Source organism: Rhincodon typus, chromosome 24 (genome assembly GCF_021869965.1).
Source record: "Rhincodon typus isolate 14 chromosome 24, sRhiTyp1.1, whole genome shotgun sequence".
NCBI lineage: Eukaryota > Metazoa > Chordata > Chondrichthyes > Orectolobiformes > Rhincodontidae > Rhincodon > Rhincodon typus.
In genome coordinates this window covers 24,291,709-24,316,220 of record NC_063355.1, presented here as the reverse complement: position 1 = coordinate 24,316,220, position 24,512 = coordinate 24,291,709, and the positions used below count along the sequence as shown (strand labels likewise).

Sequence of the window (24,512 nt, the reverse complement as noted above, 5' to 3'; positions counted from 1 at the left end):
GATGCTAGAACAATGCTAGGCACTGCCTGAAGAGTGAGATAAAGGTGAGATAAATGTCTGTTAGTGAAAGAGCTTTCAGAGTTTGATCTACAGTCTACCTATGATGAGGAAAGATATGGGACAAGTGATGGAAATGATGGTTAAATGACAAGCAAAAGTCAAAAACATTCACTGAAATTAACAAAGTTAGCAGTACCTGAAAAGGCAAAAAATGTACTTGCATTGATATTGAACATAAATATGGCAGCTCATTTTGCATAAACAGGATCTCAAAAGTTAATGAGATGATTTGCTGGTCAATCTACTTTGGCAATGTTGGTTTTCAGAAAAGCATCAACTTGACCATCAAAATGCTCTATTATTAAAAATCACTGAGTCTCAAACATCTAACTGAACCAGCAAAATGGGCAAATGGATTTTCAGTGTAAAATGTTACACCCAAACATAGTAATTTAGGCAATATGGTATTGTTTTAGTAGTGGATTGAAAGGATTGTCTAGATAATCTAGATAATCTCGACTCAAATCCAAGACAAGGCTAGAGTCCAAAATGTTCTGTTTTGGAGGCAGGTATATTAATAAGCTGATGCTCTGTAGAAAACCAAGAACACTGCAGCTTTGTTATTGCAACTAGAATATTAGTCAGTTGCTTTTTAAAAAAATGAACAATTTTTAGTTTAAGTTTCTGAAAGACAATAAGAGTTGATGTTTTGAAGGGTTCAGTTTTACCATTAAGGAGACAAAAAATTGAATTTTAGAACATAACTTATAACTTAGTTATTTACTTTGTATAACCAAATATGCCATTTGTTTTGTCTGTCATGTTACATTAGCAATGTTATTACAATGACAGACAGAACCATTAGTTACACAATCAGCCAGATTCTAAAATAAATTCGGTTTATTAGGCTCAGATCAAATGTAGAAATAATTTATAAAAGTTAAAGCTGAATGCTTTTACAATCTTCGTACTTTTCAGCAAGAAAACAGCTAATAACACCCAAACCTCTTAGCTGCTCCATAATATATTCTACATGTTTAGTTATTCAAAAATAAGTTTTACATTGAATCATACAATTTCTAAATGAATGGCAAATGCGGTAACCAGAACTCCTTTTGTATTTCCTGAAATTGCTACAGCACCAAAACTGACTTAAAAGGGAAAATTGAGAAGGCATTTTAACCATCACTTTTCCCACTGAGGTTTGAATACTATTAGTTTACCTGAATTGTTTTTTGAAATTGTTAAACTAAGATAGATTTACACGCTACATAACTGAATGATTCGGTGAACTAGTTTGTCACAAACCATTCCTAAAGTATTTTGATTATATTTGCTTGAGGCACAGCAACAATCTTCAGAGACACAAAAGTAAGCCTTGTTTAACACAACACTTTCATAAGCAGTCTGATTTCTTTCAAATAAATAAACATAATTCACGGCACGATTTGAAAATAACTGAGATGAAACTTAAGGTAATTTGAACTTTTTTTGTTGCATTAAACGGAGGGTCACATTTCTTTCAACAGTTCTTATCAATGAGCATCTCTTGAGGGATTCTCATCCATCCAAGCTTAACAGCATGGAATTCTTAGCTGCAAGCTGCATTGATGTTATGGCCAGAGACCAGTAAGAACAGGTAAAAGCGAAGTTCTCATTTCAGCTACTCCTAAAAATAGAAATATAAAGCATTAGAAAGCAAATAAATTGTCACATCTTTTTCAAAAAATTTGAATAGATGGTGCGTTTTTAGTAACAATGTCATTTTAATCCAAGATCAAAAATCACATGTCACCAGGTTATAGTCCAACAGCTTTATTTGAAGACACAAGCTTTCAGAGTCTCACTCCTTCTTCAGGAGAATCTGAAAGGTCATGTCTTCAAATAAACCTGTTGGACTATAACCTGGTGTCGTATGATTTTTGACCTTGCCCACCCCAGTCTAACACTGGCACGTCCACATCATATTAATCCAAAGAAGCTCAACTTCTTCCACTGTGGATGACTCTAACAATGTGACAAAAGAAACTGACTGAATATCTGTCAACCAAAGAATCTATGACATAGGCAATCCTAAGCAAACATGGAAACCAAAACCACCAAGGGGAAAAGAGACAAACGACCCAACAGAAACTACACCACATTTTTAACTGATAGCATTTGTAACTGAGTAAACACAAGGCATAAACTACAGACTTATGGCCTTAAGGCCTTTAATCCATAATGGATGATGATTTTATATCATAACCATTCTAGCGAATTAAAATAAATGAGATCAGGGTCAGTGAGTACAGAGACAGGTTTTAATTTTCAAAACTCCTTTATACTAAAACACTCAAATCAGATTGACTGATTAAGAAAGATAAAGGCAATTGATCATTTATTCCGCATAATTTTGATCTTCAAAGCTTGATTAGTCTACAATAGCTTTCAGTTTTTAGAAGATCTATTGCAGCTGAGTCTATTGAGGATCATTAAAATTGTATGCTCTATACTCCTAAAGATAGTTTTACATATAGATATTGGTGTTATCTAAAGTGTTATGAATTCTACACTTGTTGTTTCTAAGGTTTTGGAGTAGATTTGTAGCTCGGGTTGTGGATGTTGTGGTTGCTTGGCTCGCCGAGCTGGTTCGTTGTTGTTCCGCCGACGTTTCATTACCCTGCTGGGTAACCTCATCAGTGCAGCCTCCGATGAAGCGCCGTTGTTTTCCTGCCTGGTTTTTAAATGCTGGAGTCCGTTGAGCTGGATTACCTCACTTCCGGTTTCCCTCCGCAATGGAGTGTATATGGGGTCGCGTTCTATGTGCTTGTTGATGGCTTTCTTTGTGGAGTACCAGGCTTCTAGGAACTACTGTGCCTGTCTCTGCTTTGCTTCTTCTAGGATCTTGGTGTTGTCCCAATTGACTTGGTGGTTCTCCTTAGCCATGTGGATTAGAGATGAGTGCGTATTGGTCATGTCTTTTTGTAGCCAATTGGTGCTCGTGTACTCTTGTTGTTAATTTCCTTCCTGTTTGTCCGATGTAGTGTTTGTCACAGTCTTTGCAGGGAATCTTGTATATGACATTGGTCCTGTCCATAATGGGTAGTGAATCTTTGGTTCGGGTGAGCAGTTGTCGTAGGGTTGATGTGGGTGTGCTACTCTGATGCCCACTGGTCGTAGGAGTCTTGTGGTCAGTTCCGAGGTGTTCCTGATGTAAGGTAGCGTGATGAGTGTGTCGGGACGTGTAGTAACTTCCTGGTGTTGTTCGTGTAATAGGCATCTTCTGACCCAGTTTTTTGGATATCCATTGTCCTTGAATACCTGGAAGAGGTATTCTTCTTCTTCTCGGTGTAGTTCTGTGCTGCTGCAGTGTGTTGTTGCCCGTTTAAATAGTGTTCCACGCAGCTTCGTCTGTGTGTGTTAGGCTGTTACTGTTGAAGTTCAGTACTTGGTCAGTGTGTGTGGCTTTGCTGCGTACTTTCGTTTGAAATTCCCCATTTGTCCTGCGCTCTACCATGACATCCAGGAATGGGAGCTGTTTGTTCTTCTCCTCCTCTCTGGTGAATTTGATTCCGGTGAGGGGGTTGATTAGTTTGTGTCTGTCTTCTAGTTTGGTCTGTTTAATGATGACAACGGTGTCGAAATTAACAACAAGAGTACACGCACACCAATTGCCTACAAAAAGACATGACCAATACTCACTCATCTTTATCCACATGGAGAAGGAGAACCACCAATTCAATTGGGTCAACACCAAGATTCTGGGACAAGCAAAGCAGAGACAGGCACGGGAGTTCCTAGAAGCTTGGTACTCCACAAAGAAAGCCATCAACAAACACATAGAATTTGACCCCATATACACTCCATTGTGAAGGAAAACCAGAAGGGAGGCAATCCAGCTCAACGGACTCCAGAGTTTAAAAACCAGGCAGGAAAACAACGTGCTTCATTGGAGGCTGCACTGATGATGTTACCCAGCAGGGTAATGAAACATCTGCGGAACAACAACGAACCAACTCGGCGAGCCAACCAACCTCAACTTGTTGTTTGTTAATGAAAGGTTTTATTCACATCAGAACTGAACCAATACATTTTCTATACTCTAACTTTAAAATTGTATTTCAAGTTATTTGATTCAGCTGAAGCCCTTTAAGCAGATGTTCATATCTAAAATTAAATCTTGATGTATAATGACACCTCATACACAGATGGTGCATTTCTCAGTTTATATTTGAGAAGAAAAGAATTGGAATACAAGATGGGTCAGATTAGGGTGCCAGGGAGGTGGAGTGCCAGGATGCGAGGTAGAAAGGAGACAGGTAAGTGATGGAGTGTTCAGGATGGACAGATGATATCAGGTCTGGCAGGCTGGGAATCTTACACTGGGGGAAGGGGAATTAGGACTGACAGCAGGGGAACAAGTGAGGTGCAGCAGTGGGGAAAGAGAAATTGGATCATGAGGGGTGATTGGGAGGGAATGGGGGGTTGTCAATTCAGGGTCAGGGAGAGGTGAAATTGGGGATTAGAATGGTAAGTTGGAGGGTCAGTTTAACAGTAATTCAGGAGTTAGACTAGTTTTTAGGAGTCTAACTTTTCCTGAGTAAATATTTACTTCACTGCAGAGCAGGTTCAAAGGGCCAAATGGCCTACTCCTACTTTTACTTTCTATGAACCTTCCAAATTCTCCAATCTAAATAGATACGTTTGGAGGATTCGAGCTGTAGGGAAACTACCCAACAGAATTTTCAATTTTCTGGGTAATTCCCTTGGAGTCTGCTGTAGCAGGGATTCCACAAGGTCCCCATGTGCATCTTCCATTTATCCTACAGGAAAGATCATCTAGCCCTTGGAAAATCCAGGCCAATGTGGATACAATCAAATTCTGCATGCTGTAAATTTCATCTTGTACACATCCTTTGGGGAACGTGATAAATGGGGCCATATGTGTTCATGGTAAGGAGTGAAGGAATGTGTTGAATTACAGTTGTTTAATAAAAACAAATGGAAGACTAAAGGACAAAAGACTAAAGATAAAACGGAAGTATATAATCTTACTAATGTTTTTCTATCACATTATGAATTTCAAAACTCAGCAGTTTTAAAAGAAAACTTACCACAATGATGGAGGAAAAATATTACTCATATGCCATCTCTTGGCTTTTTCTTACACACCGTGCAACTTTCCTTTTAAATTCACCACTTGGATCATCTCGCCATTCTTTCTACATTAAAGCATAATGATTACAGTAAAACAACTTCTGCTCAACAAGTAACGACAAAATTGACATATCAGTCACCATTTTCTTCATTCAAGTTGTATTTAATTTGGTCTCTGCATCGCTCTCTTATTCCAAGATCCCTCCTTTTCAACTTTTTCTATCCTCTTGCTTTTTCAATCAATATTGCTGCTTTGTTTCTAGTCATGCTGATTTCTATATTCTAATCCTTGATCCCTTTATCATGTAGTTTTCCATTCACTGTTCCAACTCAAAGTCAAATCTGCCAACAAAGGGAGCACTGTTGTTGTGCAGTGCTGACAGGACTTTCACTGGGCTGAAGCAAACCAGCAATTAGCCTGGTAAATCCACCTACTACCCTCTGGACCACGATCTGATTATCAAACCTTTATTTTCAAGAGAGATACTAATAGTAAGTCTTCCAAAGATCTCATTCCCTTATACTGATAGCTCAATGGGGCTGAAGAAGGTAGAAACCAATTTTCCTGCATCTGATCATCTAAAAATACTGCGAATGCTGGAAATCTGAAACAGAGGTTCTGAAAAAGTCACATCAGACTTGAAATATTAACTCTTTCTCTCTCCACAGATGTCCCAGTTTCTTCAGCATTTTCTGTATTTATTTCCTTGTATCTGAACTCTGGTTTTATAGTTTCTAACCACTGACACTTATGACTCTTCTGATGCCTTCTCTGACTTTCAGTAACTCTGATGTGTGGAGTAAAAAAATAGCAAAGTTTTGCTAAAACTATACAAGACAGGTCACACCTGGAACACTGTGAACAGTTTTGGTTCCCTCATCTAAGGACCGAGCGAGTGAAGGCAGTCTAGAGAATGTTTACCAGATTGATTCCAGGTATGGAGGAATTTACTTGTGGGAAGTTGAGTTGTTTGGACTTGTATTCATTGGAGTTTAGAAGAATGAGAGGAGACCTTATTGAAATATATGATTCTAAGGAGGCTTGACGGGGTAGATGCAAGATGTTGTTTCCCCTCAAGGGAGAGTCTAGGACCAGAAGACAAACAATAAGGAATTGCCCAGTTAAGCAGGTAAAGAAGTTTGTTTTGCCTCTGAGGGCGATGAATCTGGAATTTTTATTGCAGAGGACTGTCAAGGCTGGGGGTCATTGAGTGTAAGGGAATCAAGGGTTATAGGAATCAGGCAGGAAAGTGGAGTGGGGTTTATCAAACCAGCCATGATCTCACTGAATGCTGGAGCTGACTCAATAGGCCAAATGGCCTACTTATGTTCCTACATCTTGTGGTCTTATGGAGGCAGGTAGACTGGCAATGATACGGAAATGTCAGTGAAAGGAGATGATAATAAGACAATAATGGACAGGAAGCAGTCAAGAGTTTGTAAAAATGCATCTGTAATTGACATAGCGCCAAAGTTGGGTGGAGGTTGGTTAGAAAGTGGTTTAGGTGTTGAAGCATACATAGGCTCAGAAAAGCTTAGTTATAATTGACTGTGCAGTTTTGTGTGACAAACGAAGCAGCAAGCAAGATTGGAATGGACTAAGATTGTAACACACCAAAATGATCAGAGATGACTTGATTAATGAGTCAGAACAGAGGGGCCTAGGAAATGGCATGGTTGAGGGGTGGCAGTGAATACGAACAAGTTCATTCATGGCGGTGAAATCAGAAGAAAGAGCATGTGAGAAGATGTAACTGAGACCAAAATCTTTAGGGATGAGCAGTCATGCAGAACAGTGGCTGAGGGAGTAAAGAGAAAAGCTCAAGACGGAGTTAGAGGGGAAGGTATGAATGACAATTGTAAAGGAGACATAACTTGATATTTAACAAGGTGATGTGCTCAAAACAGAAGATGCCAAAGGGGTAGGCAGAGCCCAAGGTGTGACTTGGTAATAAGCATAACAATAATGTAAAAATAGGTAGAAAAGCAAGTTGCAAGGGGATATAAACAGTTTATAGATATATATTGATGGGTTAAGTACGTGGAGTATAATTAGGAAACATGAAGTTCACTATTTTGGAATGGAGAACAAAAGAACAGTATTATTTAAATGGAGAAAATCTGCAGAAAATAGCAACACAAAGGGACCTGGGTTACTTGTGCATGAACCACAAAGCTAGCACACAGGTGCAGCAGATAGTTAGGAAGGCTAATCGAATGTTGGCCCTTATTTCGAGGGGGAGTATAAGAGTAGGGAAGTCTTACTGCAACTACACAAAGTGCTGGTGAGACTCCATCTGGAGTACTGAGAGTGGTTGTAGTCTCTATCTAAGGAAAGATATACTGACACGGGAAGCAGTTCAGAAGATGTTCAGTAGGATGATCCTTGGTATGGAGGGATTGTCTTACAAACAAAGGCTAAACTAGTTGGGACTTTACTCTCTGCAGTTTAGAAGAATGAAAGGTGACCTCTTTTAAAACATACAGGGTTCTTAAGGGGCTTTACAAGGTAAATGCTAAGAAGGAGTTCCCCCTCATGGGAGAATCTAGAATCAGAGGGCATAGTCTCAGAATAAAGGGATGCTAATTTATGACTGAGGTGAGGAGGAATTTCTTCTCTTGGAGGGTTGAGGTCTTTGGAACTTCTTGCCCCATAGCTCTCTGTAGCAGTGTATAATTAAGGTTGAGATAGAGATTTTGGAACAGGAGGGGAATCAAGGGGAATGCACAGGGAAAGTGCATTCAAGGAATGTTAGATCAGCCATGATCCTACTGAATGGCAAAACAGACTCAGGAGGCAGGGTTACCCATTCCTGTTCCTATTTCTTATGGTCTGTTCATCACTGGTTTGAACAGAACATCAAATGGCAAATATAGACAGGTGAGGGCTACCTGTGGACCAAATTTCAAATAGAACCAGCTGTACGGAACTTAGATATATCCTTTTCCGTTACAGCTGGAAGTACTGATGGTGAAAGTTGACCCCTATCAATATCTGGAGGAAAGGAAAGTTAACATTTTGGGTGTAGAATTTTTATTATGAAACTGTTAAATTGGAGCCCACATCCAACCTTCCCCACAGATATCTTTTCCGACCAACTGTGCACTGTCAACAATTCTTTCTCCCAGTATGCTATTTTAACATTTGCCCATTTAATCTTGTGATGCTTTTCCATTGCTTCATTGAACTTATCTTTTACATAAATTAAGCAGTTTTCTATTAAGTTGCCTGCAGCTCATACAACTCAGTAACTTCCCCTTTGATCAATGATGTGGTATGGTTCACCAGCATCTTCTATTTTAAGTTCCAGCATCTGCTGTGTTCTTGTTTTCTTTGCATAAAAATATTGTCTAATTTTTGTACAAAATTGCATTTTCTTAAAATGTGAGCAACTTTCAGTAGCACTTTTTAACAATATAATCCTTTTGGCTATACCTGCAGTAATCCTACACCTGCTATGTTCTGGTGTCTACTTGGCTATGTAAAATGATTACACTCAGCAACAAACAACTGCTCAAATGTTGTAGAATTTATATGACTGATTATATTCACCTACTGGAGGATAAATAGAAGCGGATCAGGTATGTTCACGTCAAGACTTCTTTGTTTCAATCTATCAAAACTGTAACATATTCCTCTATTTCTCCCTTGAACTTCCCGGTTGCCATCTGTTATACTTAGAATGCATCTTTTGCAGCAGTTACAAAATGAAAATTATCTAAGTAACAAATTTAAAGAATTAATGTAACAAAACTTAATAGAAATCAGTCTATAGCATTTCCTAAATTCTAACATTCAAATTTAAAAACTTATCCAATAGCAGAGGTTTCTGATAAAGTAAATTAGGAAAAAAAAATTCTGCTTAAATAACTAAAGGGTATAAATAAAGATAATTGACAGAAGACAAAAGAGAAAGAATGGAATTTTTTTGTTAGGATTGTTAGAACATAGAATGTCCTGCCAGAAACAGGATCCATTATAGTTTTTAAAAAGAAGAATGGACACATATTTAATAAAGAAAAAAAATAAACAGGTGTGGGGATAAGAAGGGGAAACAGGTCTATGGATATTGAACTGGCACAGACACAATAGACTAAATAGCCTCTGAGCAAGGGTCACCGGACCCGAAACGTTAACTCTGTTTCCTTCTTGACAGATGCTGCCAGACCTGCTGAGCTTTTCCAGCAGCTTTGTTTTTGTTCCTGAATAGCCTCTCTTTGCTGCAAACTTCTCCACAGCATGCATTATGTAATAGGATGAATGTGGCATTCACCAAGTTCCTGCAGTCATTTCTAAGTGTCAATGACGAGAATATGAGAGGCCAAAATGCCCAGAAGAACAACATTAACCTATTAGGGACTGTGGACCAGCATCATCACTGCACAATTTGATAACTTGAGAAATTGATTCCTGTGGAAGTGGTGGATGCGGGTACAGTTACAACGTTTAAAAGATATTTAGATAGATACATGAATAGGAAAGGTTTGGAGGGATATGGGCCCCAGGAGCAGGCAGACGGAACTAGTTTAGTTTGGGATTATGTTCAGCATGGACTGGGTTGGACCAAAGAGTCTGCTTCTGTGCTGTATGACTCTATAAGTGGAGAAATCCTGGTATTAATGCAGTCATTTCTCACTTGGGATGATGGACAGAGGATTAAAAATTAATTAATGGAATAGGGCTTTGGAAACACCAGACATGCATTCACAAACATTTTCTTAAAATTCAAATATTTTAATAAAGTTTTGATCACTTTACCTTGTGAAAAAAAATTATATTAACTCTAATAAAATACTTACTGCAGCATCAACATTAGCTGGAGAATCACTGTTGGGGTCAGCTAGCATAGAGATAACACTGATGAGAATTGTCTCTACAGTGTGAATGGGCAACCAACGCTCCTCAGGTTTCTCATAACCAAACTTATCCTCACCGGGCTCATGCAAAATTGAAATGCATACATCACCGTTCTTGGCAACTGTAACAAAAAAAGATTTTTTTCTTCTGAATAATCGATGGCAAAACAAAAGCAAACCATAGTGGATACTAGAAATCAGCAATAAAATCAGAAATTGCTGGTAAGGCTCAACAGATCTATCAGCATCTATGGAAAGATTTAATATTTCAGATCATGACTTATCAACAGGTCACAGACCTCAAATGTTAACACTTGTTTCTCTTTCCACAGATGCTGCCAGATCTGCTATTTTAGAAATACCTTCTTTTAAATATAGTTATTTAATGAAATGGAGAGAAGAAAGTCAACGAAATTGTCAAAGACAAATCTACTCAAATTAACAGTTAATCAAGTTACATTGAGTGTAATGTCAGGAAAGAGCTAGAGTCTAATTAAGGACACAGTGACTGAACATCTTGAAAAAAATTTCAGCTGATCAGAGGGAGACAGCAGGACAGTAAAAGGTAGGCCATGTCAGACAAATTTTATTGAACTTTTCAGAAAAAACCTTGTTCATTAACAACTTAGATGATGGGACAGAAAACATATATCCAACTTTGCTGATGACATTATTTACTTTGAATCTTAAAAAAAGAGCTGTAAATGGTGAAAAGCTAGAAACAGTGGCAGTCCAAAGAAACTTGGGGTCTATTTAGACAGATTATATCATTAACAAGTACAGAAAATAATCAAAAACGCTATTGGAATGCTGCCTTTTGCAAATCTAGAGTAACAGCATACCAAAGGGATTAAGGAATACAGGCCAACAGTTGGTGTATGGAGTTAAATCACAAATTTGTCATGATCTCACTAAATGGCCTAAAGCTCAAGGGTCTAAATGAAATATTCTTGTCCCTATCAGAGACCACAGCTAAAGTAAAATCTTCAACAATGGCTCATAATTTGTGACAGATACTGGATGTACTCTTTTACATTATTTTAGTTGTTTGCAATGGGCTCAGAAGAGCCCAGTCACTATTGTAAACTATATCCTCAGAAATCTTCCAATAAAGTAATTTGCAGGTACTCAGGTATGTTATTCCAAAATCAGAAGTTTTAATGTGAGAGAAGTTTTTTTAAAACAGTTGAATAATATAGGCCATATATGCCAACCTCCTCTAAAACAAATGGTGAGTCCTACAATTGAAATCAGATATCATTGCTGGAGTTTTATCACTTTGTGACTCAGGAATAATTGAGTTGCTAGAAAAGATTATATCAGAGGACCTTAACCATCAGATTTAGGCTACAAGATAGACTGCAGCATGCACTATGCAACCACTTGAACATGGAAATTTTACAGAATGAAATGATACATGAGTCAGATCTCTCTCCCTAATCACAACAATAGATTTTAAAGCTGATAATACGATCATTAATTAATAAATCAATGCTATATATACACATTTTACCATTTGGGTGCCAGATTTCTGTGATGAAATTCATCTTTGGAGGCCGCAAAGGGTAATCATTAGGAAAGGTCAGATGAGCTTTGAAGAATCCACCCTCACTAGAAAATAAATAAGAAATGAAATCTGATGAATGACAATTCTATATTACTAATCAGAGCAGAAATAAGATATGTAAAAGTAAAATGGTTAAAATAACCTCTAACATAGTTGACCAAGAGCAAAACATTTTCTTATAAATAGCTTTTCGGATATTAAGAATATTCTATTACCAAAGTTTGGGGAAAATTATAATAACCTGCCTTGCAAAGAATCTTTTTAAAAAAGTGTTTTTTGTGTATGAATGATATTCTTGTAAACCAGTGTATGTTTATTTTCCAGTGATCTTGCAGTAAGGATTTCACAAGGAATTATTATGAACTTTAAAGTCTATTGATAAGATGTAGAGTGTCCTGAAAACAACAAGAATTGTTGTCGTCGTACACTTTTAACCAAGAAATTCTTCATGGCTACATATTACACATAAATATATTATTGTACCAAGAACTGAGCATAAAGCTGTCGCCTAAATGTGTGTATTAAGGTAATTTTAACAAAATAACCAAATTTTACTCTTGTGGTTTACACAATGACTTGAATAATTTATTACACAGTACAGCCTTATACGTACAAAGATGTTTATAAAATGAAGAATGGTCAAAGATTAGAAATCCATCAACATAGTTCCAAGAGATTATTTTGTCAAAACCCAACGAATTTGAGCAAAGGTGGCATCTAGTAACTGAATATATTAAATATTCTATCAAAGGAGATACATTGAAACCCCTTCAAAAGATCACTCTACTTTTGTCAGAAACAGAAGTTGCTGGAAGCTCAGCAGTTCCAAGGAAGGGTCACTGGACCCGAAACGTTAATTCTGATTTTTTCTTCAATATACTGCCTGACCTGCTAAGCTTCCAGCAACTTCTGTTTTTGTTCCTGATTTATAACATTCACAGTTCTATCAGTTTTTACTCTACTTTTGTCACTTAGTCATTTCCTCATTAATAATTACTTTTGTACTTTATTTGCTGAAGGAGGGGGAAGACAGAGAGAACACCAAAATTCTACCTACACAAAATAAAATCTCACTGTTCTACATGTTCTGTTTATTAGCTCTTGCCAATCACTTGTTACTTAAAAGTATGTTAAAGTATATAAGGATTCCATTACCCACATATCTGTTATCGTACAAACTGTCATCAGAAAATGAAGTCTACTCAACAGTCGAAGATGTGGGATGCATGAATCTAAGACTCTGAATCTGACTAAAGTCTAAAGTGGATTTTTTTGATTTAAAAAAAAAGCTAAAAGTTTATGAGCTCTGGTTGGTAATAAATCAAAATAATTTCAGGTGAATTGGAAAATTGTTAAAGTAATGCTCCTGTTCACGAAGGCAGGCAGAAATAAAGCAGAAAACTAAAGACCCTGTTAATGTAACATTTGGCACTAGGAAGATTGACATTTAGCAATCAAATAGAATGAACACGGTTTTGAGAAAGGAAAATCATGTTTGACAAATAGACTACAGTTTTTTCATTAAGGACATAATAAGCAGAGTTGATAATGGGGAACAGGTAGATGTCGTGTATTTGGGCTTCCAGAAGGCATTTGATAAGGTGCCACATTAAAGATTATTGCACACAGACGCTCACAATACGGAAGGAAATGTATCAACATGGATTACGGATTGATTAATCATGTTTGACAAGCACATAGAAGACATGTCAGGATTAGTGGGACTTTATCTGAATGCTCGGAGCATTCGAAACAAGGTGGATGAGTTGACGGTGCAAATCATGGCAAATGGGTATGATTTAGTGGCCATTACAGAGACATGGTTACAGGATGGTCATGACTGGGAGTTAAATATCCAGGGGTATCAAACTGTTAGGAAGGACAGACAGGAAGGTAAGGGAGGTGGTGTTGCTCTGATTTTTAAGGATGATATCAGGGCGGTAGTGAGAGATGATACAAGTTCTACTGAACAAAACGTTGAGTCCGTTTGGTTGGAAATTAGGAATAGCAGGGAGAAGAAGTCACTGATAGGTGTGGTCTATAGGCCACCAAATAATGACATCGTGTTGGGGCAGGCAATAAACATAGAAATAGCTAATGCATGTAAAAATGGTACAGCAATTATCATGGGGGATTTTAATCTACATATCGATTGGTCAAACCAGGTTGGTCATGGCAGCCTGGAGGAGGGGGTCATAGAATGTATCTGCGATAATTTCCTTGAACAATATGTAATGGAACCTATGAGGGAGCACACTATCCTAGATCTAGTCCTGTGTAATGAGACAGGAATAATTAATAATCTCACAGTTAGGGATCCTCTCTCAGAAGGAGCGATCACAGCATGGTCGAATTTAAAATACAGATGGAGCGTGAGAAGGTTAAATCCAGTAGCTATGTCCTGTGCTTAAACAAAGGAGACTATGAAGAAATGAGGGAGGAGTTAGCTAAGGTAGAATGGGAGCAAAAACTTTATGGTGGGTCAATTGAGGAACAGTGGAGGACTTTCAAAACGATTTTTCACAGTGCTCAGCAGAAGTATATTCCAGTGATAAGGAAGAACTATAGGAAAAGAGAGAGCCTGCCATGGATGTCTAAGGAAATAAAGGAAAGTATCAGATTGAAAAAAAAACACATACAAAAAAGCAAAGAGTAGTGGGAAACTAGTAGACTGGGAAATCTTTAAAGGCCAACAGAAAGCCACAAAAAAAGTTATAAAGAAAAGTAAGATACATTATGAGAGTAAACTAGCTCAGAATATAAAAACAGGCAGCAAAAGTTTCTATAAATATGTAAATCGTAAAAGAGTGGCGGAGGTAAACATTGGTCCTTTAGAGGATGAGAAGGCCAATTTAATAACTGGGAATGAGGAAATAGCCGAAACATTAACAGTTATTTCGTGTCGGTCTTCATAGTGGAAGACACAAATAACATGCCGAAAACTAATGGCAAGAAGGTTATAGCAGGTGAGGACCTAGAAACTATCATTATCACTAAGGAGGCAGTGCTGGCCAAGCTAATGAGGCTAAAGGTAGACAAGACTCCTGGCCCTGATGAAATGCATCCCAGGGTACTAAAAGAGGTGATGGGGGAAAATAGAAAATGCACTAGTAATTATTTACCAAAATTCACTGGACTCTGGGATGGTTCCCGCAGATTGGAAAACAGCCAATGTGATGCCACTGTTTAAAAAAGGAAGTAGACAAAAAGCAGGTAACTATAGGCCAGTTAGCTTAACTTCAGTAGTGGGGAAAATGCTTGAATCTATCATTAAGGAAGAAATAGAAAGATACCTGGATATAAATTGTCCCATTGGGAATACCCAGCATGGGTTCATGAAGGGTAGGTCATGTTTAACTAATTTGGTGGAATTCTTTGAGGACATTGCTTGCATGGTGGACAATGGGGAACCTGTGGATGTGGTGTATCTGGATTTCCAGAAGGCATTTAACAAGGTGCCACACCAAAGGCTGCTACATAAGATAAAGTTGCACGGTATTACAGGTAATGTATTGGCATGGACAGAGGATTGGTTGACCAGTAGAAAGCAAAGAGTAGGGGTAAATGGGTGTTTTTCTGGTTGGCAGTCAGTGGCTAGTGGTGTGCCTCAAGGATCAGTGTTGGGACCGCAATTGTTTACAATTTACATAGATGATTTGGAGTTGGGGACTACGTGTGGTGTGTCAAAATTTGCAGATGACACTAAGGTGAGTGGTAGAGCAAAGTGTGAAGACACTGAAAGTCTGCAGAGGGATATAGATAGTCTAAGTGAGTGGGCAAAGGTCTGGCAGATGGAGTACAATGTTGATAAGTATGAGGTCATCCATTTTGGTAGGAATAACAGCAAAATGGACTATGTTTTAAACGGTAAAAAATTGCAGCACGCTGCTGTGCAGAGGGACTTGGGTGTCCTTGCGCATGAATCGCTAAAAGTAGGATTGCAGGTGCAGCAGGTAATTAAAAAGGCAAATGGAATTTTGTCTGTCATTGCTAGAGGGATGGAGTTTAAAAACAGGGAGGCTATGCTGCAGCTGTATAGAGTCCTGGTGAGGCCACACCTGGAGTACTGTGCGCAGTTTAGGTCTCCTTACTTGAGAAGAGATGTACTAGCACTGGACCGGGTGCAGAGGAGATTCACTCGGTTGATTCCAGAGTTGAGAGGGTTGGATTATGACAGACTGAGTAGACTGGGATTATACTCATTGGAATTCAGAAGAATGAGGGGAGATCTTATAGAAACATATAAGATTATGAAGGGAATAGATAAGGTGGAGGCAGGGAGGTTGTTTCTGCTAGCAGGTGAAACTAGGACTAGAGGGCATCGCCTCAAAATAAAGGGAAGCAGATGTAGGACTGAGGTCAGGAGGAACTTCTTCAGCCAAAGGGTTGTGAATCTGTGGAATTCCCTGCCCAGTGAAGCGGTTGAAGCTACCTCGCTGAATGTTTTTAAGGCAAGGCTAGATAAATTTTTGAACAGTAAAGGAATTAAGGGTTATGGTGAGTGGGCGGGTAAGTGGAGCTAAGTCTCAAAAAGATCAGCCATGATCTTATTAAATGGCGGGGCAGGTTCGAGGGGCCAGATGGCCTACTCCTGCTCCTGCTCCTGCTCCTGGTTCTTATGTTCTTATGTTTCAAGATGGAAAAATGTAACTAGTGGAGTACCACAAGGATCAGACCTTGGCCACAATTATCTACAATCTACATTAATGATTTAGATAAAGGGACAGACTGTAACGTATCTAAATTTGCTGACAATACAAAGTAGGTGGGAGGGCATGCTTCAATGAAGACATGTTTAAATGAAGACCCCAAAAAACTACAGAGTACTGAGTGTTCCCTCTACTTTTCTTATTGACTGCAAGGGCCTCGGAGGCCTGTGCACACCAGCAACTTCTGAAAACAGAAGTCAATGCTGCGATCAGCGTGCCCACACCGATCACCATGCGGGAACTTCAAAGTGCACAGCTGTACAGCTTACAGGGAATGTTGGTGTTCTTGTGTATGAAATATAAGAAGTTAGCATTCAGGGTGTAGCAACTAATTAAGAAGGTAAATGAAATTTTGGCTTATATTGCTAGGAGGTCGAAGTTTAATAGTAGAGAAGTCTTGTTATGATTGTACTGGGTGTTAGTGAGACTGCAAGGGAATTCTATGTACAGTTTTAGTCCCCATAGTTAAGAATGAATGTACTGGAGACAGTTCAAAAGAGATTCACTATGTTCATTTCTGGGGTGAAGAGGCTGATTTATCAAGTGTAGGTAAACAGGTTAGACCTCTATTCATTAGTATTTTGAAGAATAAGGGATGATTTTATGAAAACATGCAAGATTCTGACTGGGAAGATGTTTCCATTAGTGAATCATAGAATCCCTACAGTGTGGAAACAGGCCCTTCGGCCCAACAAATCCACACTGACCCTCACAGCACCCACCCAAACCCATTCACCTATAACCCAACTAATCTATACATCCCTGAACACTACGGGCAATTTAGCATGGCCAATCCACCTAGCTTGCACATCTTTGGACTGTGGGAGGAAACTGGAGCACCTAGAGGAAACCCATGCAGAGAATGCGCAAACTCCACACAGACAGTCGCTCGAGGCTGGAATTGAACCCAGGTCCCTGGTGCTGTGAGGCAGCAGTGCTAACTACTGTGCCACCGTGCTGCCCCATAGTGGGGATCTTGAACAAGGGGAAATGATTACAGAATACAGAATTAAAATTGATTTGCAAAGGAATTTCTTCTCCCAGAAGATAGCCAACATACGGATTTCTTTGCCCGTTGAGTTGTGGAGGTTATGTTACTGGAAGTATTTAAAAAGGTAGTAGATAGATTTGTGCAATATTAGAGAGTTGAAAGCTATGATGACCTGACCATAATCTTGTTGAATTGTGGGACAAGCTTGAGAGGCCAAACTGCCAGTTACTGCTCCTATTTATTATGATCTTCTGTTCTTGAAAATCATGCACTCACGCTGTGCCTTTCACATACTCAGGATGTTCCAAAACACTTTATAGCTCACTAGTTTTACAGTGTAGTAACTGTAGTTATACTGGCTAAATAAAACTTATGGACTGTTAACAAGAGCTTATTTCCTTCTTTTTCTATCATTACTTCTTGCTGTCAAATTGATTCAATTCACTATTGTTTCAAATTATTTCAACATAACAGCACCACTTTGTTTCCTATGTATTTCCCTTCTGAAAAAGAAACTGGCCTCTTCTCAACGCCGAGATTAATCATACTGATCAATTTTGAATATACTACTCCAACTGTATCTCCCTGTTTTACTATTGTAAAGCCAAAATAGGCTGATGTGGTTGTATTTAGTAAAGAATGCACAGATCTATGAAGACCACGGGGACAGGGAAGGCCATTCAGACCCTTGACAGTGTATTTCAAGTCCATTCACTTGCCTTTTTACCTCAACACCATTACCCAACTAAAAATGAACTCTTGATATTTGTCATTTAAAATGTTAATTGATCCAATATGCACAGCTCTTAGGGGACCATTCCAGATTTCTACTGTCCAGTCACACAGTTCTGTCACATCCAGTTATTGATCTCAGTATGCCATGAAATGGATCTCATCCTTCTCACATCCAAGTCTTAGCCACTTGTTTACTTTCATGATCTTTTTAGCCCTATGCAAAACAGCACATATCACTTGGATAGTTTTTTCATAGATTAGCACCCTTGATGCCTTGCATTTTATTTGTTGTCAAGTTCCTGATACTCATTTAGCAAGGAAAATATTTGTAACTACATTGTCCTTCATAGGTATTATTTGCAAAATTTTAATAAAAGTATGAACGATATGAAGATTTGAATACAACTTCTTCATTTCACACATTATCCTCATCAATTGTCTTGTCACTATCTGAAAATAAAATATAGATGGTTAACTGGCAACTTCTATTAGCACTGATACTTGCTAGCATTAAGTACTTACAAAAGAGTATCTGGCGGGCCAATGATGACAACCTCCCATCTGTATATGTCGTCATCATCTATTAGTCCAGCAGAAAATCCATCCACTGGATTCTTATTTAGTTCTTGAAAGGTTAAAACACAAACATGAAATAGTGGAACAGTTACACATTGGTCCAGAAACCATGCATCTTCTTAACGACATAAGAGTTGAAACAACAATAGCACAGTTTGAGAATGATGGTCTGATTTAATGTCGCTGTCTCATTAAATAACAAACTGTGTGTAACTTTAACATTGACCTCTAAGGTGCCATAGTGTTAATCCTATATCATTGCTTTTTGCCTGTATTCTTCATAGTGAATAATCTTATTTGAATAAATGAAAAAAAAGTCAAATATCATCCGAGGTAAAATAATTAACTTTAGAAACCATATCGTGATTATTTAATTGGATTGAAAACTTGACCTTGCTTTAGTTGTTAGACAAATGCTATAAAATCTAACAAGGGCCTGCTATCCTTCAAATTATTTACCCTTCTTGATGAACCAAACACTGCATATGGTTTGTTTCAAAACGCTGTGCAGTAAAATGTATGATATACATATATGTATTATACATACTAATAAAATTTATTATATTTTTGAATTTTGATAATGATGATGTTTTTGGGTGCGTCTGAAGAGTTTTAATGAACTTGTAGCTATTTCAGTAGCCAAGGTGATTTTTTTCTAAAATAAGTTAGTTCATGAAGGGGATTGGGAATTTGTTTACATTGGGAGAGTTTACAAGTGAACAAGAGGATTGTGCATTACGCTTTTACTTTGCAGTTTTTGGGAGTTTAGAAGAAACATCTCATAACTCGGAAAGCTAAAAGATTTTTAGTTTTAGTTGGGAGCAGTTTGCAGAAGTCTTGGCCAAAGCTAGATGTGTAAAACAGCTGTTCTTGAGAAAGGGAGGTAGTTTAGGACTGTTAAGAAATATGTTCCCTCAGTGAACAGAATTTAAAGTTCCAGACAAAAAGTGTTTAGTTAAAACCATAAAGGGGTTATTTGAAGCCGTGTATGAAGGCTCCAAGAGGTGATCACATTCTCAAGACAGGACACTGAAGTCACAGTTAAATTAAACTTTATAGATGTGAAATAGAAGTGCATTATCTCTGGTATGAGTACTAAAAAGGAGTGTTTTTGGGATTAATAACATTGTATTTTACCATGTGTTTTGAAATATTTAGATTTATTTTAAATGTTAATGGCTTATTCTATCTTATCTTCATTTCTTTTGAGTAACGAAGCTTGTTTTATGCGAACTGAAATTGTAGCATTGTGTGTGTGCATTTCAGAGAAAGACTACCTCATTAGGCAGCACGGTGGCACAATGGTTAGCACTGCTGCCCCAGAGCGCCAGGGACCTGGGTTCAATTCCAGCCTCGGGCGACTGTCTCTGTGGAGTTTACACATTGTCTGCGTGGGTTTACTCCAGGTATTCTGGTTTCCTCCCACTGTCCAAAGATGTACAGCTTAGGTGGATTGGCTATGCTAAATTGCCCATTGTGTCTAGGGTGGGAAATGTAGGGATAAGGGATGGGTGTGGGTGGAATGCTCTTCAGAGGGTCGGTGTGGACTTGATGGGCTAAATGGCCTGCTTCCACACAGTTGGGATTCTTAAAAATAAACAAAATATGATCAAGCTAGATTTCAGAGTTTGGGATCCGACTTGTCCAGTAATAAATCAGCTGGAATCATAAAATCAAAATGTGACTTTTCTCTCCTACCTACCATTTCAGTATTTTACCCACTGTAGTTCATGGTCACAGTAGGAATGAAAACATGCCTCAATCTGTATTGCAGCATTTTAAGACCAAATTCTATCCATCAACTCTCACAGCTAAAAGGATAACTATATTTTAGTTCTGATGTGAAGCGTACCAATGGAAAAGTTCAGGGCCTGCAAGGTCCAGTTAGTGTAAAAGGCAAGGCTGGCAGGTGTAGGGAACAGAATGACTAGAGCATTGAGGCTCTGGTCAAGAAAAAGGAGGCATATAGAATCAGAGAATCCTTACAATGCAGAAGCAGGCCATTTGGCCCAGTGACTTCACACCAAACCCCCGAAGAGCATCCCACCTAGACTCATTCCCCCCAACCTTATTCCCTGTAATCCTGTATTCCCCCATGACCAATCCACCTAACTTACTCATCCCTGGGCACTTTGAGCAATTTAGCATGGCTGATCCACCTAACCTGCATATCTTTGGACTGTGGGAGGACACAGAGAGAACGTGCAAGCTCCACATACAATTGCTCAAGGGTGTAATCAAATCCGGGTCCCTGGTGCTGTGAGCCACCGTGCTACCTCAAATGTCAGGTATAAGCAGCTGGGATCAAGTAAATCCCTTGAGGAGTATAGGGAGTATAGGAATACCTCAAGAATGAAATTAGGAGGGCAAAAAAGGGGGCAGGAGAGAATTTTGATGTCTAAGGTAAAGGAGAATCCAAAGAGATTCTACAAGTGTAATAAGGGCAAAAGAGTAACCAGGGACAGAATAGGGCCCCTTAAAGGTCATCTGTGTGTGAAGCCATAGAAGATGGGTGAAATCCTAAACGAATATTTCTTGTCAGTATTTACCATGGAGAAAAACATGGAAGCTAAGGAACTCAGGAGAATAAATATTGATGTTTTGAAAGAAGTCCACATTATAGAAGAAGTGGTGCTGGAGATCCTAAAAGGATAAAGGTATTGATCAAGTGTACCCCTGGAGATTGTGAGAAGCTAGGGGAGAAATCGTGGGGCCCCTAGCAGAGGTATTTGTATCATCGACAGCCACGAGTGAGGTGCCAGAAGACTGGAGGGTGGCTAACGTGCCATTATTTAAGAAAGGCTGAAGGAAAAGCCAGGGAATAACAGAATGGTGAACCTAACGTTAGTAGTGGGTAAGTTGTTGGAGGGGATTCTGAGAGACAGGAACTACATGCGCTTGGAAAAGCAAGGACTGATCCGGGATCGTCAGCATGGCTTTGTGCGAAATCACGTGTCACAAATTTGATTGAGTTTTTTGAAGAAATGACCACGTAGACGAAGGCAGAACAGTCTACATGGACTTTTGTAAGGCCTTTGTCAAGGTTCCGTATGGTAGATTGGTAAGTAAGATTACACCACATGGGATCCAGGGAGAGCTAGCCAATTGGATACAAAATTGGCTTGATGGTAGGAGACAGAGGGTGGTGGTAGAGGGTTGTTGCTCAGACTGGAGGCCTGTGACCAGCGGTATGCTACATGAATCAGTGCTGTGTCCACTGTTGTCTATCATTTATGTAAACAATTTGGATGAGAATATAGGAGGCATGGTTAGTAAGTTTGGCGATGACACCAAAATTGGTGGTATAGTGGACAGTGAAGAAGGTTACCCAAGAGTACAACAGGACCAGTGAACCAAGGAATGGCAGATGCAGTTTAATTCAGATAAATGTGAGGTGTTGCATTTTGGTAAGGTAAACCAGGGCAAGACTTGCACACTCAATGGCAGGACTCTGGGGAGTATTCTTGAACAGAGAGACCTAGGGGTGCAGATACATAGTTCCTTGGAAGTGGTGACACAGGTGGACAGATTGGTGAAGACAGTATTTGGCATGCATGACTTCATTGGTCAGAGCACTGAGTATAGGAGTTTGGATATCATGTTACAACCGTACAAGACATTGTTAAGGCCACATTTGGAGTACTGCATACAATTTTGCTTGTCCTGCTGTAGGAAGGATGTTATTAAGCTGGAAAGGGTGCAAAATCATTTACAAGGACATTACCGAGATTGGAAGGTTTGAGTTATAAGAAGAGGTTGGAACGTTTTTCCCTGGAGCATAGGAGGCTGAGGGGTGGCCTTGTAGAGGTTTATAAAATCATGAGGGGCATAGATAAGGTGAACAGCCAAAGTCTTTTCCCGGGGGGGGGGGGAACTAGAGGGTATAGGTTTAAGGTGAGAGGGGAAAAATTTAAATGGGACCTGAGGGGCAACTTTTTCAGACACAGCATATGGAACATGCGTATATGAAATAAGCTGCCAGAGTAAGTGATAGAGGCGGGTATTTAAAAGACATTTGGACAGGTACACGGATAAGAAAGATTTAGAGGGATATGGGCCAAACGCAGGCAAATGGGGTTAGTTCAGTTTTGGAAACCTGGTCGGCATGAACAAGTTGGGCCGAAGCGCCTGTTCCGGTGCTGTATGACTATGACTCCATAACATGTAACAATTCAAGTCTTTCAAGAGACTAACAACAGGCAATTGTAATATGCAGTGGAAGCGAATAGAAGATATGCAATTTGGTCAAAAGTAAAAACACAGAAAACACATAAAACATATTCATCACGTCACCGTTCGCGGTTGTGAAGCGCCATAACGATTTTCCTATTTTACAATCGCGTCAGACTGACATCTGGATTTTCTATAACTTTGACGCCTGTAAAATTCGTGCGTAAAAACTGCTAATCTTCAAAACATGACTCTAGTCCCGTGGCCGTAAAATACTCCAGGAAGACACTTTGCCAGTCTGTCATAGCGATAATGCGGGACGGGGGGTGGGGGAAGCGGTTAAAAAAAAAGTTACGAAACAATGACTTTTAAAAGAGTCAGTCGACCCATGACACAACATAAATAACGTCCCAAATGTTTCCCTTTTAACCATTAACATATAGTAATGGCCAAAACGAAACTAGTCAGAAGGAAATGGGGAGCTGAAAGGGGTCGAGACTCAGCAGCAACAACAGTCCTTCCAGCCACAACTCACATCTGCAGCAAAGTTTGAGATCCCAAGGGCGGCGCGTACCTGCCAGCTGTTTCCTAAGGAGCAGGGCGGACTGGTCTGTCATTACTCAAGGATCGAATCAAACCAAGTAAAATATGAAAATCAAATAATAAAGGTAAAGTAGGTGGGTCAGATAGATAGTCAGAAGCAGCCGCTTCAAGCCTCGCGGGCCCACGCTATACCAAGCTTCGGCCTGTGGCCTTACAAGCTGCTCGCATCCCGGCTCCGGCATCTAAGCCGCACATGCGCCTTTCGCCTAGCAACGCAAAGCTGCCCGCCATGTGCCGCTTTACTTCAACGGCCATTTCTAATCTCGCAGTTGGCAAACAAACGTAGCTATATAATTTTAATTATTTTGTACGTTACGAAAAAAAATACAATGCACTGCCACGGTGAATCATTATAATTCAGGCGTTAAGTGAGCAGCTCTAGCTGCAGGGAGGTCCACAGCGCCATTTTTGATGCTGTTACCGCTACTGCTTTAGTGTCGCCTTCACTCAGAGAACTGATCTGACCGAAGATAAAATGAACGTTATTGACCACGTTCGGGATATGGTGGCCGCTGGCCTTTACTCCAATGTGAGATTACTTAGTAGCCTGTTACTGACTATGAGCGACAATAATCCGTAAGTGGTTGGTTGTACCTGGCGAGTTCTCTCTCAATTGGTTCTGTGTATTCCGAATCCCCTCCCCCTGACATGGTATGGTTTTAAAATGCAGTTTTACTCCTGCATCTCCAAATAAGTTCTGAACCTATTAAAAGTTTCAGGCTTAAAATGATTTTGTTCTAGTCTCAAAGTGGAAGGATGAAAGAAAAAACCTTCTTGGTTCATAGGTACTACCGGTGTAAACTGAATTGTGAATTGGAGTGTGACAGTCTAAGTCTTTGAATGCATTACCTTTACGTGTTCCAGCTATATAGTATTGTCACCTCCGAATCCGAATGATTTAAGCTTCTGTGAAGTCATAAATACTCAATCAGACGGGAATATTGGTCTTTATAAATATAGAAACAAAATACTCGGGGTAGAAGCCATGCTCCGTTAACTAAGGCCCAGGTTAGACCATTACCTGAAATAAAACAGAGTTCTGGGCATAATCCCTTAGAAAGGATTCTAGACCTTGTAAAGCGTGCAATATAGATTTACTCAAATGATACTTTTTTTGCAAGGAAGAATTAAACAAGAAGGGAATTTTTCTTTTAAGGTTTCCTTT

General features: G+C 39.2%; 2 protein-coding genes across 2 annotated transcripts in view; one reads left to right on the top strand and one right to left on the bottom strand.

The window, feature by feature from the left end:
* Nucleotides 1–882: 882 nt before the first annotated feature.
* Nucleotides 883–23,567, bottom strand: ube2g1b (ubiquitin-conjugating enzyme E2G 1b (UBC7 homolog, yeast)). The gene is made up of 6 exons (XM_020510700.2): nucleotides 23,319–23,567; nucleotides 18,521–18,623; nucleotides 11,510–11,607; nucleotides 9,940–10,118; nucleotides 5,097–5,204; nucleotides 883–1,669 (listed from the first exon to the last, which is right to left on the bottom strand). Exons 1-5 carry the CDS (start codon nucleotides 23,359–23,361, stop codon nucleotides 5,118–5,120), a joined length of 510 nt encoding a protein of 169 aa, XP_020366289.1. The 5' UTR covers nucleotides 23,362–23,567; the 3' UTR covers nucleotides 883–1,669; nucleotides 5,097–5,117.
* A 126-nt stretch (nucleotides 23,568–23,693) lies between these two features.
* Nucleotides 23,694–24,512, top strand: part of anapc7 (anaphase promoting complex subunit 7) — a 38,959-nt gene continuing 38,140 nt past the window's right edge. Inside the window, exon 1 of the mRNA XM_020510699.2 lies at nucleotides 23,694–23,923. Within this exon, the coding sequence (XP_020366288.1) occupies nucleotides 23,823–23,923 (101 nt within the window). The 5' untranslated portion in view covers nucleotides 23,694–23,822. The remainder of the gene's footprint in view (nucleotides 23,924–24,512) is intronic.

Excerpts from the sequence above, each read along its gene's own strand:
- ube2g1b (XM_020510700.2), bottom strand. The coding sequence starts at position 23,361 with ATGACAGACCAGTCCGCCCTGCTCCTTAGGAAACAGCTGGCAG. Across the intron at positions 18,624-23,318 it reads CCTTAGGAAACAGCTGGCAG|AACTAAATAAGAATCCAGTG; the intron begins GTACGCGCCGCC and ends TAACCTTTCAAG. Across the intron at positions 5,205-9,939 it reads CAGCTAATGTTGATGCTGCA|AAAGAATGGCGAGATGATCC; the intron begins GTAAGTATTTTA and ends GCTTTAATGTAG.